This window comes from Triturus cristatus, chromosome 6 (assembly GCF_964204655.1).
Source record: "Triturus cristatus chromosome 6, aTriCri1.1, whole genome shotgun sequence".
NCBI classification, from domain to species: Eukaryota; Metazoa; Chordata; class Amphibia; order Caudata; family Salamandridae; genus Triturus; species Triturus cristatus.
The window spans coordinates 398,908,640-398,924,970 of NC_140589.1; the positions used below are offsets into that span (position 1 = coordinate 398,908,640).

General features: G+C 44.1%; 1 protein-coding gene across 2 annotated transcripts in view; it reads right to left on the reverse strand.

Annotated features, from left to right (window-relative positions):
• The window catches only part of ERICH1 (glutamate rich 1), a 91,486-nt gene that overhangs the window by 10,895 nt on the left and 64,260 nt on the right, over positions 1 to 16,331 (reverse strand). The window contains exons 4-5 of one of the 2 annotated variants that reach the window (XM_085610805.1): positions 3,268 to 3,624; positions 1,233 to 1,421 (exon numbers count right to left, since the gene is read on the reverse strand). In XM_085610805.1, the coding sequence (XP_085466931.1) occupies positions 1,233 to 1,421; positions 3,268 to 3,624 (546 nt within the window). The remainder of the gene's footprint in view (positions 1 to 1,232; positions 1,422 to 3,267; positions 3,625 to 16,331) is intronic. The other variant, XM_085610806.1, reaches the window with a different exon arrangement.

The following is a 16,331-nucleotide window of genomic DNA, read 5'->3' on the forward strand; positions in this document are numbered from 1 at the left end:
TGATGAAGATACTGCACAGAAGCAAAGGATGCAAGCAGTCCAGGTGAAATTAAGCAATGTCTCTCCTGCAGCACGGGCCGCAACCCACACCAACAAACTGCGAGTACGGTCCGGATGAAACTCCCCAGTAAATACTGCACTGATACCTGTGGATGAGGGAGTCCTGGAATTCGACAGGAAGGGAATTCCATGCTACAGTCTAGCACCAAGAAGTGACAAACTGCCAGGACGACTACAATGGACAGACATTGTCCGACTGACAAGAAAAACTCCAAGGGCCAAGAGAAGGCCAAGATCATCTGGAGGAGTGTCACCACTGCAACATGGGTGTTTGAAAGGCAGGCTTTGAGACTAGGACAAAGGAAGACCCGATCAGCAAGATCTCTGTGACTGTGAGCTATGCAACCCAAAGTGCAGATCAGATTAGCTTGTCATGCCATAACTTATCTGAGGTGAAGTGCACCAGCAGTCATTGTGTGAAGATAGCTTATTGGCAGGGCTGATGCAGGGGCTGCATCGTCCTTGCATGGTGGGCTATGTATGGCACAACATCTGAACAGGTTTGCGTATGCTGGCATAGTTGTGTGCAGGCGCTGCCTGCTCACACAGACTTCAACAACTGCCGCACTGAAACTTACTGTGGTGATGAGATTGAGCTAGATGGAAATAGTGCACCTTTTTTGGAAGGGAGAAGGAAGAGGGAAAAGACTGTAAGCAAGAGAAGATCGAACCTGCATGATTCAACACCAAATATCCCCACTGAGATTTCCCCCATAGGACTAAAGGCCAATACACACTGCCTTAGGAGACTGCCTTCAGATCATGAAGGGAAGGTACCGCTAAGAAAAGCCTTTTGCATATTGCGCACAATAATTTCTCAGTTTGTGTGTAGTATTAAAGTATGCTTTTTTTCTTAAACTCAATTACTGACTGAACCACAAGTTACTTATTGTCTCTTTATGTATATTGAGAGACGAACATCTACACCCACGCTGCCTCCCTGAGTAAGCTTTGGACTGTTCAGTGAAGTGCTAAAAAGGTGTCCTTGGTGACTCTTCAATAGTACGGTCAAGCCTGAGGACACTAGTGGTAAATCGGCTCAGATTCACATGGACTGAGCCTAGTACTAACCCACGATTGCCCTGGAAGTCCTGAAAAGTTCACATACTTTATATATAAATAGATAACATGGGACAATATGAATTCTACTGACAGCAATTTGTCATACATACCGGAAGGCATGGAAGAATGTTCCCTGAAGACTTCCAAAGAACTATTGACCCTTTCTGTATCCTGCAGAACTACAAATGATTTCAGTTGATGGAGAAATGCCACATCAGACGGAGAAATTTTCCGATTCTCCAGGAGCTGTAATATTTCATGGACAGATTGTAAACACAGACCTGATGATCTGGACTTACCTACAGAAAGAGTAAAAAAACGATTTTTTGCGAGAGTGTATGTGATGTTTAAGCGTTTTAAGCTCTATCTACTGCACATTATATTTATACATTGCTTTCCAGTAGTATTACAACCATATAGTAAAGTACAGGCACAATACTAGTTTTTGTATGATGTGCTTGCATCTGGTGAAGGAAGCAGAGTGTGATTAAGGACATTTAAATAAGCAAAGAATAACCGCAACAGTCTCCATTCCTTCCCAGTCACCACTACTAACTGTACAGATTTGTTCTAAATATATTTGACCTTTCCCGCAGTTCCAACAGGAGCACCGCCATCGTAATGCCGATTCCCGTCCGCCACATTAGGATGGCAGGCGGATGGCTGGCGGTTGGAGAGACTGATCGCCATGGACCAGACAGGCTCAAGGAGCCCCGTCGGTCCGTCGGAGGGACTTGTATTCCCTACAATAGTGGCGGTGCCTGCCAGGCACCGCCGTAGGGATTATAATGTCCCTTTCCGCCTGCCTTTTCATGGCGGTTTGCCCGCCATGAAAAGGCAGGTGGAATGGGACATTGGGGACACACATCTGGCCCCCCTTTCTTCCTGGCCCTCCGACCATGGCCCTGGGGGGCACCTATGGTGCCCCCAACATATTCCTGCACCATGTGGCAGGCACTGGATGGTGCCTGCCACATAATTTAGAGAAATGCGAAAGGTTTATTTTTTGTACTGCAGCCCAAAGCACATGCCGCAATACAAAAAATGCAGTTTCCGACAGCCTAGAAGGCGGTCGCATTGTAATTCCAACGGCAGGACCGCCGACAGCAAGTCGGGCGGTCCCATCCCCGATATGAGGGCAGTCGGACAAAAGTCCGACCGCCATCATAATAAGGCCCTAAGTCTTGATTAGGACTTTGTCTTTAAAGCCCAGTAACACTAGCAATCTCTGCAAGATTAAAGTATTTGCCCCCGTCAGCATCAGGATGTGAACATAAGTAACAAACATTTATGAGTGTTTTATGAATTGCAACTTGTTCATTCATAATCTCACACACACTCAGGCATTCAGCAAAAGTCCTGCGTTTTAATAGACACGTTTTTCTTTTAGAAATATAATAAACAATGTGTAGAGAGAACCAGATTTATGTTCTGAATGTCGCATGAAGAATTCTATAAATCTAATCTAGAGCAAAAGTTCTAATGGAAATTCTCTCTGTTCATAACCAGTTTCACTGACAATTAAGCAGAGATGGATGATTTTAATTAACCATAACCACACGTTCCCAGATAAAGGGTAATGTACCTTCGTAGCTAAGTGATCAAATGTGTTCCAGATTTTATCTGCCAATATTCCACATACAAACACTTTAATCTTAGTTGTATATTTGTATATCAAGAAGGAAACAATCACATAAATAATTGTTCACATTCTAAAAATACTATTATGCAATATAGTTTGTCAAATGTTCTTTGGAATCCATCATTTGTTGAAATGAGCACACTTGGAGAACACATTACAAAATGCCTGGCTACTATTCACAGCTATAATTGAGATAATGTTTCCCATTACATTGTTTACCTAGTTTGACCAAAATTGAGTACAACTCTCTTTTAGAAAACGGAATAGTAACCCATTTTGTATAACTAAAAACACATTTCGAACTACATAATGGGGAACATTGCCCTGATTACAATAATCCCAAGTTAGAAACCTAATTTCCACATGCACGACAATGCTTTTTTCAATGAAACATACCCTTTTAAAAACAAGACATTTTTCCTCGGTAAGTTTTTATCAGATGGAGTTAACTGCTAGAAAATAAACTTGCAATTCTCACGAGATGTGGAAAAACAATCACCTACTGTCTGCGACATAGATTTCTTTTGTTGCCTGCAAAAAATCCAAGATCTCATTCATCTTGTTATCCATGTCCTCATTGTCTGATATTTTATTTTCATCTCCCTCTGGTTGATAGAAGAAATCACTACAAGTAGCTTTTAAAAGTAATCCAGCAGCTTTCATCTTCTCCTGTTGGCGCTTCTTTTTCAATTTTCTTTTTTTGTTTTTGCTAATTTTTGTACATTTATTGGTCTGTATAGGTTGTTCCTCTTTCAATAAATGGGTATGTTCAGCACTAGGATAATTGGGACACTGGAGAGTTACGTTTTTCCTTCTTTTTCTAGTGCGTCGCCTCTTGAAATTTCTGGGAGAATCATCACCTGCAGATGAGTTGGGCGTAAAGCAAAATGTCACAAATACACTATGCAATAATCACAAGTATTTTTTAAAATATGTTGAAAGTTCTTAATACTCAAATACTACTTTTAATCAATGCACCCGTTATACCAACAGGTACGTTAACCGCAACAGATTATACATTAAACTTGATTTCAAAACTATAAAGTGCTATCTGGAACGGATATAACATTCATGTCGCACCAAACTCTCTAATACATGGTACACTAACTCTCTGAGAGAAGTCACATTAGAGTGAAAGCACGTAGAGAGGAAATGGAGGGAGTCTTATTGCCATACCGCCAAAACAAAGCATAACCTAGCACTAAAAAATTATCAGAAAGAAATTTAAAAAAGAGAAAAAACTATACTTTGAAGCCTGAATTTTAAAGGCGGGTAGTATATCTAAGGAGGTCTTTAACATAGTGAAGTCTTTTATTTCCCCAGCAGCCTGCATAACCCAACAAGTACCTTCTAGTGATGGTGTGAGCAACTGGCCGACTACTTCCAGGATAAAATCTCTAATATCCAAACTAGTCTACCTCTCCCACAACAGAGAGTCTGCAGATCAACCAGAATGCTAAGCAAACTTCCAACTTAACTTCTTCCTTGGATAGTTTTGATCCTATCTACCTGGAAGACTCATCTCGTGCCATCAGGAGTCTTAAATCTGGCTCTCCCTCTGACCCTTGCCCATTAATCTTATGGTCATGTGAGCAGAGGCCATTAATACTCTTTTTAATCATCTTCTAAATACCTCTCTTTCGTCTAAGAAATTGAAACAGGCCAAAATTCTGCCTGTGCCAAATAAAATAAAAACATTAGCTGCAACTATGGATCGGTCTAATTACAGACAACAGCTGTCATGGTACTTGGAAAACAATGACTTACTTCACCCCAGTCAATCTGGCTTTCGCCCCAGCTGTAGCACAGAAACAGCACTTGTGGAGGTAGTCGACTATCAGGTGCACTATTGATGCGGGTGGTAAAGCTGTACTGATCATGCTGGATTTGTCGGCTGCGTTCAACACAATCCCCAACTCAATTCTTCTGTCCTATCTCCTGGCCTCTTTTCTTGATGATAGGGGTCAAGAGGCGTGGTGTCCCCCTTTTTGCTCTGCACAACGGGGCTTTAAGGTGGGAGTGCTGCAGGGCTCAGCTTTGAGCCCCGCCCTTTTTAATATATATCTTGCCCCCCTGGGTTGCCTTGCAGAGACGCTGGGTGCTAAAGTTGTCTCTTATGCAGACAACAACCTCTCGCGGGGCAATCTGAAAATGTTTGGCCGCAGTATTTGAATGGCTTTCCCTATACCAGTTGAAATGCAATGCTGGTAAACCGAGCTCCTCTTTTTCGGTCTAAGATCGGAAGCGCCTTGGCAGACCTTCTGGCCCAAGGATACTTCTTCCCTATGTACTCACACAAATGCTATTAAAATTCTAGGCATTAAGGTTGACGCTGAGCTTTTATTCCTTTCTCAAATAAACACAATAGTAGGAATGTGTTTTGGCATACTACGTATGCTGAGGACGTTTTTGCACTTTGTAAGCGCCGGCATGCAAACTGGCGGTCTATTTCGGGAGAAGCTGAAAATATGGCTTAAACAATGAATTCTGTGTCTTTGTCTCTTGTTTCTCGGTTTAAAACATTATTAGTGGAGAGCGCCAAGACACTCTACGGAGTAACAGTTGCGCTTCAGAAGTTACCTTTACATTACATTACAAGTCACACTGCTGCACCACAGCTCAGTTTAGAAGTTGCACCATTTTTTTCACATAAACAATTTCTAAGCCATTACTTGGTATTCAGTTAAGTTTTTCTCCATAGTGGGTATAACTGATTTGCACATATAAAAATATAATTTAAACTATACTGTGATTACACTACATTCATGGACAGGAAATATTTAAAAACGTTCAGCCGTCTTTCATCTGTCTTTTTATCCAGAAACTATTTTTTGTTAGCCAACTGCTTCACAGAAACATTATGATTAAAATGAAAACCTGTTCCATTTATAACCATTATTCAGACATTCAAAGTAATATAACCATTCGTACAGACATTTCTATACAGACATGATCCAGACCGGATCTTCCTAAAAGAAACTCTCCTAGTGGGTAATAAATGTGACTTCCTGGGGACAGGCAGGTACAAAGTACTGGTGTATTCGAGATTTACATCAGGCTCCAGTGTGGGGGGAATAATAGTGTATAGGGCAGTTGTGCTGGGGGTGGCGCTGAGCTGGACCGACCCAGGGGACTACTTGTAGTCATACTGGGTGACAGGAACGGAGTTAAGATTCTGGCAGTGACATGGTACATCCCTCCCGCAGGCTTCAGACGAGAGCATAAGAGCAGTAATTCTTAACCTATTGTACGGGGACCACTGGGAGTCCGCAAAGTCTTCTCAGGGGGTCCGCAACTGCTTAGTACATAAATGAAGAAGCAAAATTTAAAGTTGAAAATTGTAAAACGCTCTGTAAATGGGAAGTGTTTAACTTGGCCCTTTTTGCAGTGTCATCCCTAAACTTTTTGCCTTTCTCCTAGCCTTTTTTCTGACATGGTGTTGGTGGTTTTAGGACTCTGGGCACTTGAGCACTGCTGTCCAGTGTAAAGTGCCTGTGCTCTCTGTGATAAACATGGTAAGATTGGTCTACACCTGTTTGTCATATTTATTTTTTACCTGTCAGTCCCATGTAAAGTTGTATCTCGTATACCCAGGGCTGGTACATTAAATGATACTGGTGGGCTTGCAGCACTGATTGAGCCACCCACCAAAGTAGCCTTTCAAACCTACCTCAGGCCTCTACCGTTGCAGGGCCTGTGTGCGCAGTGTTACTGCCGCTGTGACGTGACCCCTAAAGTGGGTGCCATGTCTGTGACCCCCTCTTACTGCATGTCAGTCAACCCTAAGGTAGGCCGTAGCTAGCCCTATGGGCAGGGTGATTGTAGGTAAAAGGTAGGACATGTACCTTAAGTGTGTGACATGTCCTGGTAGTAACAAACAACCATTTTCGTTTCTCAATACTGTGAGGCTGCCCTCCCATAGGAATGTATTAGGGATTCCCTGATAAGTGTTTCAGTGGTGATTCCTGATATAAGAGGAGCAGTGTGGTCAAGTTTAGTATGGTTGGAATAGTAATAATAAATGCTACGCAATGGTGTGCACAGATTTATTATAACTATTTTAGAAATGCCACTTTTAGAAGTGGGCATTTGTGTGTGGTATCCATGATGTGGATTGCATGTCTGGCTTTGGAGTGACAGGAACTGGTGAGGTGTGTGTGGCTCCAGGAGGGGCAGGGTGAGTCAGCGCTAGGCTGAATAGGGCATCTGCATTTGGAGTAGTGAGAGGAGTAGTCGCCTGGCCCTGAATAGGATTGTGCCTGCCTAGGTCAATGCTGGCTCCGCCCCCCTGTGGTGTGTCTGATGGCAGAGCTTCCATCTCCCAAAGAAGGGTGTGAGCACTGTAAACAGAGCTCCCCAAGTCCTGTTGCAGCACAGACAAAGGAAAATGGAGTATAAGTAGAGGGGCTGTGACCCCATGTGGGGTGCTGTTCCTGTGCTGCTGGGGCCCAGGAGGAGCCGACACGAGGGCTTGCCTCCCTGCTGGAGGGCCCTGTGTGCTGGCCTCCCTGGGTCCAGCTGTGTCCTCGGGCTGTGAAGGGCACCAGCACCTCGTGAGTGCTCTAACTTTATTGGCCAGCAGAAGAGAAGAGCTGATGTCTGGAGCACGAGGCTGCGAGGGAATCCTGGTGTGTGGAATTCACCCCTACGCTGCTGATTGAGCAGGAGCCCACCCCACATTTGTGCCCTGAGTAGGGGGAGCCTACCCCACATTTGAGCTTATCCGGCAGGTGCCCACCACGCATTTATGCTTTTTAGCGGGTGCCCATCCTGCTTTTATGCATTTTTTTAAGAAGCGGGCGCCCTCCCCGCATTTATGCTCGTTTTTAAAGCAGGTGCCCACCCCGCATTTTACCGCCAAGGAGAGAGTCACCACGTGGCCCGGAAGCCAGGCAAGCTGCCTGACTGTGGGCGAGGCCTGCCGTGTGTTGCCGTGGTGAGCGGGCTCCCGTGTCAGTGAGAGCCCCGCGTGTGCCAAATACAGACGAGCCTGGGTCGAGGCGGGAGCCTACCCCTCCTTTGTGTAACACCGCAGTGAGGCCGCTGGGGAGAGGAGACCGGGAGTAGGGAGGAGAGGCCCCGGGAGCGGGGCCAATCAAGGCACACTGCCGGTGCCCTTCCCCAGCCCAGTGGAGTCCAGAGGAGAAGCTCCTGTGAGTAGGGCTTTACTTTGTGTATTGTCGGTGCCTTCCCCCTGCCAGAGGAGGCACAAGAAGAGCACAGGTGAGAGGGGCCCCGAGGCACATTGTCGGTGCCTGAGCGGTCCCGCAGGAGAGCGGGCCGCTCCAACATGGGCGCATTTCATTTCTAGAGGTCCCGGAGTGGGACTTGGGGGTCAATTACTCTTAGAGTCGCCGTGGGGCTCAGGAGGCACAGTGGGTGCCGATTTTGGCGGAAACTAGCGGCACCATGAGAGCGCAGGCAGCTACAGCAAAGGGGACATTTCTCTGGGGCACCCAGTGATCGGGGCTCGTCAGGCATCGTTAGTGCCATTGCTAATTTTGCACACAGCTGCACCGCGAAAGGGTGGGCAGCTGCAACAAGGGGGCATGTTTATTTTTAACTCCAGAAAAGGGTGAGATTCACCCAGCTTGGTGCACAGTGATTTTACTGCCAAGACAGCCAGAGGGCCAGCAAAAGGCCCTACAATTTAGCGCCCTGACATTTTGGATATAGGGCATTTGAGTCCCAGCGAAAGGCCAGTTGGCCTGGGGTCATTTATGTGATGGTGAAAGGGCGCAAGGCCCCAAGCTACTGTGTACACTTTTGAAATGTTATTGTGGTGCACGGTGCATACCTTATGTGATGCCTATGACAGATGTGAGTCATGCCTACTGTTATTGCCTCAAGGTGATGCCTACTGCCTAATGTGTTTATGCTTATGAGGTGATTGCATAATCTGTTTATGCTGGTGATACCTAATGCGTGATGTGTTTATGCTTATGAGGTTACTGCATAATGTGTTTATGCTGGTGAGGCCTAATGCGTAATGTGTTTATGCTAGTGAGGTTTGGGCCTAATGTGTTTATGCCTAATGTCATGCAATGATATTTTAGGATGGTGTCTCATGCTAATGAGATAATGCTGAGGTCATTATGGTACCAGTAGTTACTGGTTATGTTTTATATTTACTTACCTGTTCTGATGGTTCTGACAGTGGCCCGATTGGCCCTGCCCTGTATATAAACCCATGTGAATATTGCCTAGTGCCAGTTGACACAGTGTATATGTGTGATTATGATTCTAATGTGCTTTGGATAATACAAAGGCTATTTTTATATAACCTTGTGTGGAGTCTCTTTTGTGGTGTGCCTAGTGTGTTGCTGGTGGGTGTGTGTGTGTGTGTTGCGTGTGTGTGTTGTGTGTTGCGTGTGTTTGTTGTGTGGTGCATGTGTGTGTTGTGTGTTGCGTGTCACGGTGTTGCATGTGCGTGTGTGTGTGTGCTGCGCAAACGCTTTACACATTGTCTCTGGGATAAGCCTGACTGCTCGTGCCAAGCCACCAAGGGGGTAAGCAGGGGCTATCTTCAGCGTGTAACTCGAGTGCCCTGACTAGAGTGGTGGTTTCTGCCTGGCTTTGGCCCATGCCCTAGCCAACCAGAAATCCCATTTCTAACAGGAAGGAATTTGAAATTGAGGGCTAAAAATTAAGTTAGTATCCTTAGATTGATTTGTGATGTGTGGCATAATCTGAATTTAGAAATGATTAAAATTTAAATTCTGATTTTTGACAATTTAATAAAAAATGCCACCACTTATGTACTTGTTTGATTAATGCTTGTTTCTATATTTTTTTGCATATTGTTTTGCATTTCAAATAATCGAAAAAGCTCGTGGCAGGGTCCCGTAATGAGTCAGAGGGGGTCCTTGGATTCTAATAATGATTCATTGTGGAATGGGGAAGGCTGGGTTCCAGTAATGATTAAGTGGGGGTTCACCTACTAAGTCAAATATTTAAGAATCACTGCCCTAGAGAGAATGGGGCAGTGGATCTCACAGGCATCAGATGCACTGTTAATCATCGGGGGAGACCTGACCCTGACCATGCATCTGGACATGGATAGAGTCACGAGAACTAACCAGCTGGGAAGAGTGGATAATAGACAGCAGGATTTTGTGATTGCACTAGGGATGTGGGACTTATGGAGAGGGACACACCCCATGGAGAGACAGTACTCCTACATTTCGGAATGCAGGTGATGTTGCGAATCAACTACTTCTTAGTTCCTGTGAGCCTGAAGGGCAGGTATTGCAATACACAATTCCTATTGAAAGGAATTTCCCCACTGTGCACTAGAGAAGCCGAGAACACACCACCACAACACTACATGGGGAGACTGGAGTTTGGATCCATGGGATATCAAGAACTGGGACACCAGACAATACCCGAGTGAGGCGACAGAGTCCTCCTTAGCTCAGATTGTAGGATCAGTGGCATCAGGCGTTACTATCTGGAAGGCTTATAAAGTGGTTACTGGGGGCAACTTTATCCAGAATTGCTGGCAAAAGACAGGGTAAACTCCACATTGTATTGGAGTTAGAAATGCAACTGAGTCAATGGGAAAGTGAATATATACAGTAATCAAAAGTGGCCTTGCACACCACATACAACTAGCTAGGGAACGCTATAAACAGATACTAAATGACAAAACCAGGGCACCCTATCGTGTGAAGGAACACAAATTGTATGAGGTAGGCAACAAGGAGAACAAACTGCCTACCTGGTTGTCCAGCAGAGAGGATGGTCAGAGATGAGTTCACAGAATTACCCCCCTGACCGTGGAGGTAGCAGAGTAAGTGCCCAATATCGAACAAGCCTTTGCATCACATCTGGAGTATTGATATTATTCAAAGATGTGATTTATAGAGGTGGAGGACTGGGATTTTGTTAGAGGCATGCCTACCCCTAGTCTAGACAAAGGAGGGCAGGGAGGAAATGGACCGCAAGTTTAAAGCGGGCAACTTGAAAATGCCATATGGCAATTTAAATCAGGAAAGACCTGAGGTCATAATGGATTTTCGCCAAAATTCTTTCTGAGATGCATACTCAGTGGGCTTCTCCGCCAAATGTATGCCGATGCCTGCCGGGATGGTAGATTTCTGCACGACATCCAGACAGTCAACATCATCCTTATTCATAAAACTGGGAAACCTATGGAGGACTGTGTCTCATATAGACCCATCTCACTAATGAACATAGGACCCAAAATCTTTGATACAGTATTGGCCAATCAACTAATACAGGTTATCATAAAACTGATCGGGTCAATCTGGCTTTATGCCACACAGATCCACTTGCCATATTTTTTCATGCTTATATAGGGTCATGACCAAAAAACAGTTGATACAAGAGCCCTTGGTGATCTTATTTCTTCATGCCGAAAAGGCATTTGATTCTCTTGAATGGCTGTACTTAATGGCAGTATTGTAGAGAATGGGTGTTTGCCCGGAATTTTGGTGGTGGATTCAACTACCATGTACCCACCCTCTAGCTCGAGTATTGGTAAATAGAACATTGTCCCAATATTTTGGGCTGAGTCGCGACACGAGACAGGGTGCCCACTCTCTCCCATCTTATTTGCAATCACAATGGAGCCCGTAGTGGAGTGGATTAGAAGGGATGTCCTCCTTTGGTGTGTTAGATTGAACTCTGGCCCGGAGGATGTCATCTCCCTATATGCAGCCAATGTTCTCCTCTAGCTGGCTGACCCAATCCAGTCTATTCCCAGAGTCTTGGATATACTGCAGATTTTTGCAAGAAATTCAAGGGTTAACATTAATGGGCAAAAACCTCACACTGCGTGGGAACCCCTGACAGATTGGACATGTCCCTTGCAGTCAATCTGGGAGGGATTCAAATATCTGGTAATCTTCATTACTGAGGACCTCAAAGTGTTTAAGTATCGTATGTTACTCTGGAATGGGGCCCGCCTCCCCCGAAGGATTGCACTCTCTGATCTCATGAGACGATTTATCATGGGGGGGGGGATTGCACTGCCAGGCTTAAAATTACACTACTGGGCTTCAGGTAGTGAATGACGTGAGGTTTGCTGGACAACAAAGCCCAGCCGTGACGGCAGAGAGAAGCCCAATGTCCACATGGGGTGCAAGGGGAGAACTGTACAACTGGCAACCAACAAATTGCTCATATCCCGAAAGCGATTGTCATTAAACCTGGAAAAGGGAAAGCTGAGCAAAACGATGGGAGAACAATATCTATCGGGAAATGCCACCATGGGATTCAGGCTTATTAGCTAACCTATGAACACTTGGGGGGTTCCGGGTCTGGGACCTACTCGGCATATCCAAGGTGGGCGACATTTAGGGCCCTGGGGGGCTTATACCATTTGACAACCTCCAATTCCAATGCTAACTAGCAGACTCCGTGCGATATAAGTATTTGCAACTCCGTCATGCCCTAACCAAATAACGTGTCACTACTGCAGGATCTACCAGATGAGTCACTGTTAGACTATAGCGTGCTGAAAACTCCTCTATATCAGCTGCAATATCCCAAATCTATAGGACACTGCTTAGTAACTGTAAGACACAACTCGACAGCCTTAGACATAGGTGGGAGCAGGACTTGGGCATCCTAGATGATACTGACTAGGGCAAGGCCCAAGGGCGGTCGCAAAATGGACTGCCTTTTATCTGATACAGTTGACAATACTCCACAGGGTCTACTACACCGCACTCAACTCTTCAGAATAGGTAGGATACATACAGAACAATGCAGCAGGGGGTACAACCACAAGGGTACGTAGCTACACACATTGTGAGAATTCCCAAGAATAGCACACTTTTGGGCAGGGGTACTCTGGATCATCTGGATCACAGCGAGAGCTATTAATATGAAATGGGAGATTGTACACAGATTGTATTCCTGGGAATCTGGATAGCTCAGACTTCACTGAGACACAATCTGCTGTTTTGTAATACTGCTCTCATAGTGGCCAAAAGAGTGACCAGACTATTTGAGAGTGAGGAAATACCCCAAGTGTCACAGTGAGCTCAAAATACGGACTGGTTCATGCTGGCCAAAGAGGTGGTTTATAAGACAAGTGGGTGCATGGCATGCTATTCAGGAGCAAGACTGAACCAGGGATGTGGAATTCCTATTGTTTGGGGTCAAGGGCAACACGTTCTCAAATGAATTTTGTCCTTGGGACAAGTAGGCCCAACCCCCTACAGTACAAAGCCTTTGGCTGCCAGTATACAGTACTAAATTATGGATGAGGGAAAGGCATTGCCTGCAGTCAAGGTATTATATGTCCATGTGTTAATGCTGTTCAAACTTGTATTTATTGTTCAATAATGCAAAGACTTTATTATTAGGGTGAGCGCTCTAAGCAAATGTTGTAAGCTCAGACTGCAATACTGACAGTGTTTAGAGTATAAAAATGTGTACACACGTTTTCAATGTTTAGTAATATGGGGTTTTGTATACTGCTCCCAGAATGCTTCCTGATTAGATGCAAATATTTGCAGAAGCTTGAAAGTAAGATTGATGATTCTTTGCTTTCACAAAAAAATTAAAAAAACATTTAGCTTAACTACTGAAAAAATGTAGGTACCTTTTCTTTGCAGCATCATTTAGTAAAATGTGTTGATTTACACTAGTATTTCCCAAAAATATTCATAATGGAAAATCAGTCTAACCAGTTTTAATAAGATTATGGGAAACATACAAATAAACAAGCAATGGTAAAGCCAGGTCTGAAATTGTTGCTCAGACTATTAGGTTTGGCTATGCGTGACTTGTTTGCCATGGTTTTTGTAAAACCTTATTGGTGTGAAAGCTGCCAGGCCCTCACCATTGTCACAAACATTGGCAAAAGCAAAAAAAAATGTGGTCTCAAAAAGAACATATTGCAGTTTTTCCTGGCACTGAACAAAACAACTGTGTGTCGATATGCTCCTTGTGAAAGAACAGAATGTTGTCACTCACTGTGAAGGTAGCCGATAGACAGTCAGACAGTCAGACAGAGAGAGGCAACATTTTTATAAACACAAAAGGTCATGGCTAACACCAGACCTAATTAGTGGTCTAATTATTAAATAAAGTGCACCCATGTCCTTGGATTAACTGCCAATATATGCCTTTAGTGAATCCAAAAGACGTTACAGAAGTAGGCCAAGAAATAGTACTCCTAGAAATATTTATGAACTGCATTGTAGCCTGAACAAATATGCAGATATAGGGATTTGCTCAAGCCAAAATCTGAGTGTTTGCAAGTTTACTTTCCCTCCGACCACTTTTTCCCAACCCTGGAAGAAGTTATATGTCTGCCATTGTCAGGAGTAAATAGCCAACCTTTCTCAGTACGGGAAAAGATTAGAGAAGAGTTGGTGAAACCCCTTAGAACATGCAATTTAGTAGGTTAGCAAAAAATGACATTCCAAACCTGGAACCGTTGCTTACTATTACCTTCAGCCGCAGTATGTAGATCTGCAGAAACGTGGCAACATAAGGGAATTGCTAGTATTCAAACCCTACTATGGAAGGAGCCTTTGCATATACAGAGAGGCTATTTCAGAGCTATTATATAATGAGATTGCTGCCATAATTTGTCGCTGCATTACATGGCACGAAAGGGACAAGTAGATTTTGTTACAGGTCAAGTAGATTTATGAAGCAACCTGCCCCATGGACAAGTAGATATTTTATTAAATTCCACACACATCCTGTGCACAATGTTCCTACGACCAGGGGCAATCAGCAAGACTGTTCTAGTAGTCCTCCAAAACAAACAGGCCCCAACAATGACTGCAGGAGGGCCATCTGGTAATAACATTGAGATGCAGTCCCACTGTTGGTGACCTCCGCCTTCTGCATTTGCTGCAACCTTTCGTCCCTCTGTACAAAGCCCCCCTTGGGAGGGTCCAGTGTTTGATCCGTCTTGTACGGTATCTGTTCTATGTAACCGTCAGCATGCTTGTTAGGGAAAATCAATAATAAAAAAATAATAATTTTAAAAAATGGTACTACAACCATTGAAAAGTACCATTGATTTTCACAGCAGGCACTGCCTTACCTATATTTTATATAACCATTTCTAATGTGTAAAAGCAAGAGGAACTACAAAATAATTTTGAACACTTCGGGCATTGTTAAGAGTTTGGCAGTCCGACCGCCATAGGACCATGTCCACCCCATCCAGCAGCATATGGCGCTGGCGTCCCAAAGACCGCCTTATTACGAGTTGACCACGCGGCCGGCGGTCTGGAGGCTGGGATCTTGTGGCAGTGGTGAGTATTTTTCCCAAATATATCTAAGCCTGTGTCTGCATTTCGACAGCAGATGTGTCTTATGCACACATATGCATGATATATGTGGAAAAAATACCTTCACCCATTACTGGGGTGAGGCCCATATTTGGCCAGTCCTGGCAATAGGAATATGGTTCGAAAAGGACTCAACTTCACTTAATGGAGTACCATCTCACATATCTTGATGGTAAAACACGTCTAAAAAATTAAAATCAAATCAACTCACTTTTTCTAGCAGCTTTCATCTTCTCAGCTTCCTAGACGCAGTCAATCAGTGAAATCTGTTGAGCTAATTTTGCTCTCACGTAACAGTATAAACATATACGGTTGACCAATCGTCTCAAAGTTGTTAAACCAAATTCTAGCCAAATTAATCCTTGAGGAGAACTGCGGCTTAAATTCAGCAGATAATGAAAGGCATTCATTTCTAAAGAATGTTTTAGTTTTTTTTTTAGTTGATGCTTGTAAACAGCACAGGCATAAAATGTACTGCAGCTCTTACCATTATACCTGTAATAACTGTTGCTGGAACAGCATATTTTCTATTAATGTGCTTTAAGCCGCTGGCTATCAAAGCCGCTCTTCTTTAAGTTTATCAAGTTGAGTTTTATAAACTCTTCGAATCATGAGTCCTAAATAACAATAACTTGAAATTAGTTCAATCTTCATATATTACTAACCACCATTTAAAGTTACATTTATTGTTAGAAATGGGATTTTTGGTTGGCAAGGGCATGTGTCAAAGTCGGGCAGAAACCACCACTTTAGTCAGGATAAGGGAGTTACACTTCTAAAATAACCCCTGCTCAACACCTTGGTAGCTTGGCACAAGCAGTCAGGCTTTTCTTAGAGGCAGTGTGTAAACCATTTGCACAAAACCAACAGTAATACGGTGTAAGCACTACAAAAGGACACCACACCAGTTTAGAAAAATATCCAATATTTTTATATACTTAAGACAAAAACAAAAACGATAAAAATCCACATCATAGAACTTAATCTTCAATTATCAAAAATACACTTCAAAAACAGTTCCTTGATGTCGATAGCTCCGTCCGGGGCTATCATGGCGTCGTGAGCAAATAAATCCAAACAGTTCTGGCTGACAGCGGCGTCGCGGGCCAGCTATGGTGTCGGGAAGACACGCAAACAGTACCTTTTAGAAATGCAGGGCGTCGGCAACGTCTCTAAGCTTCCGAAAGCACGGCGTCCGCAGTCGTCGGTTCAGGAGGTCGGTGTAGGAGTCGTCGGGGCCCTCGAAGTCACACGCGTTGCAGATCTATGTCCTCTCTCTT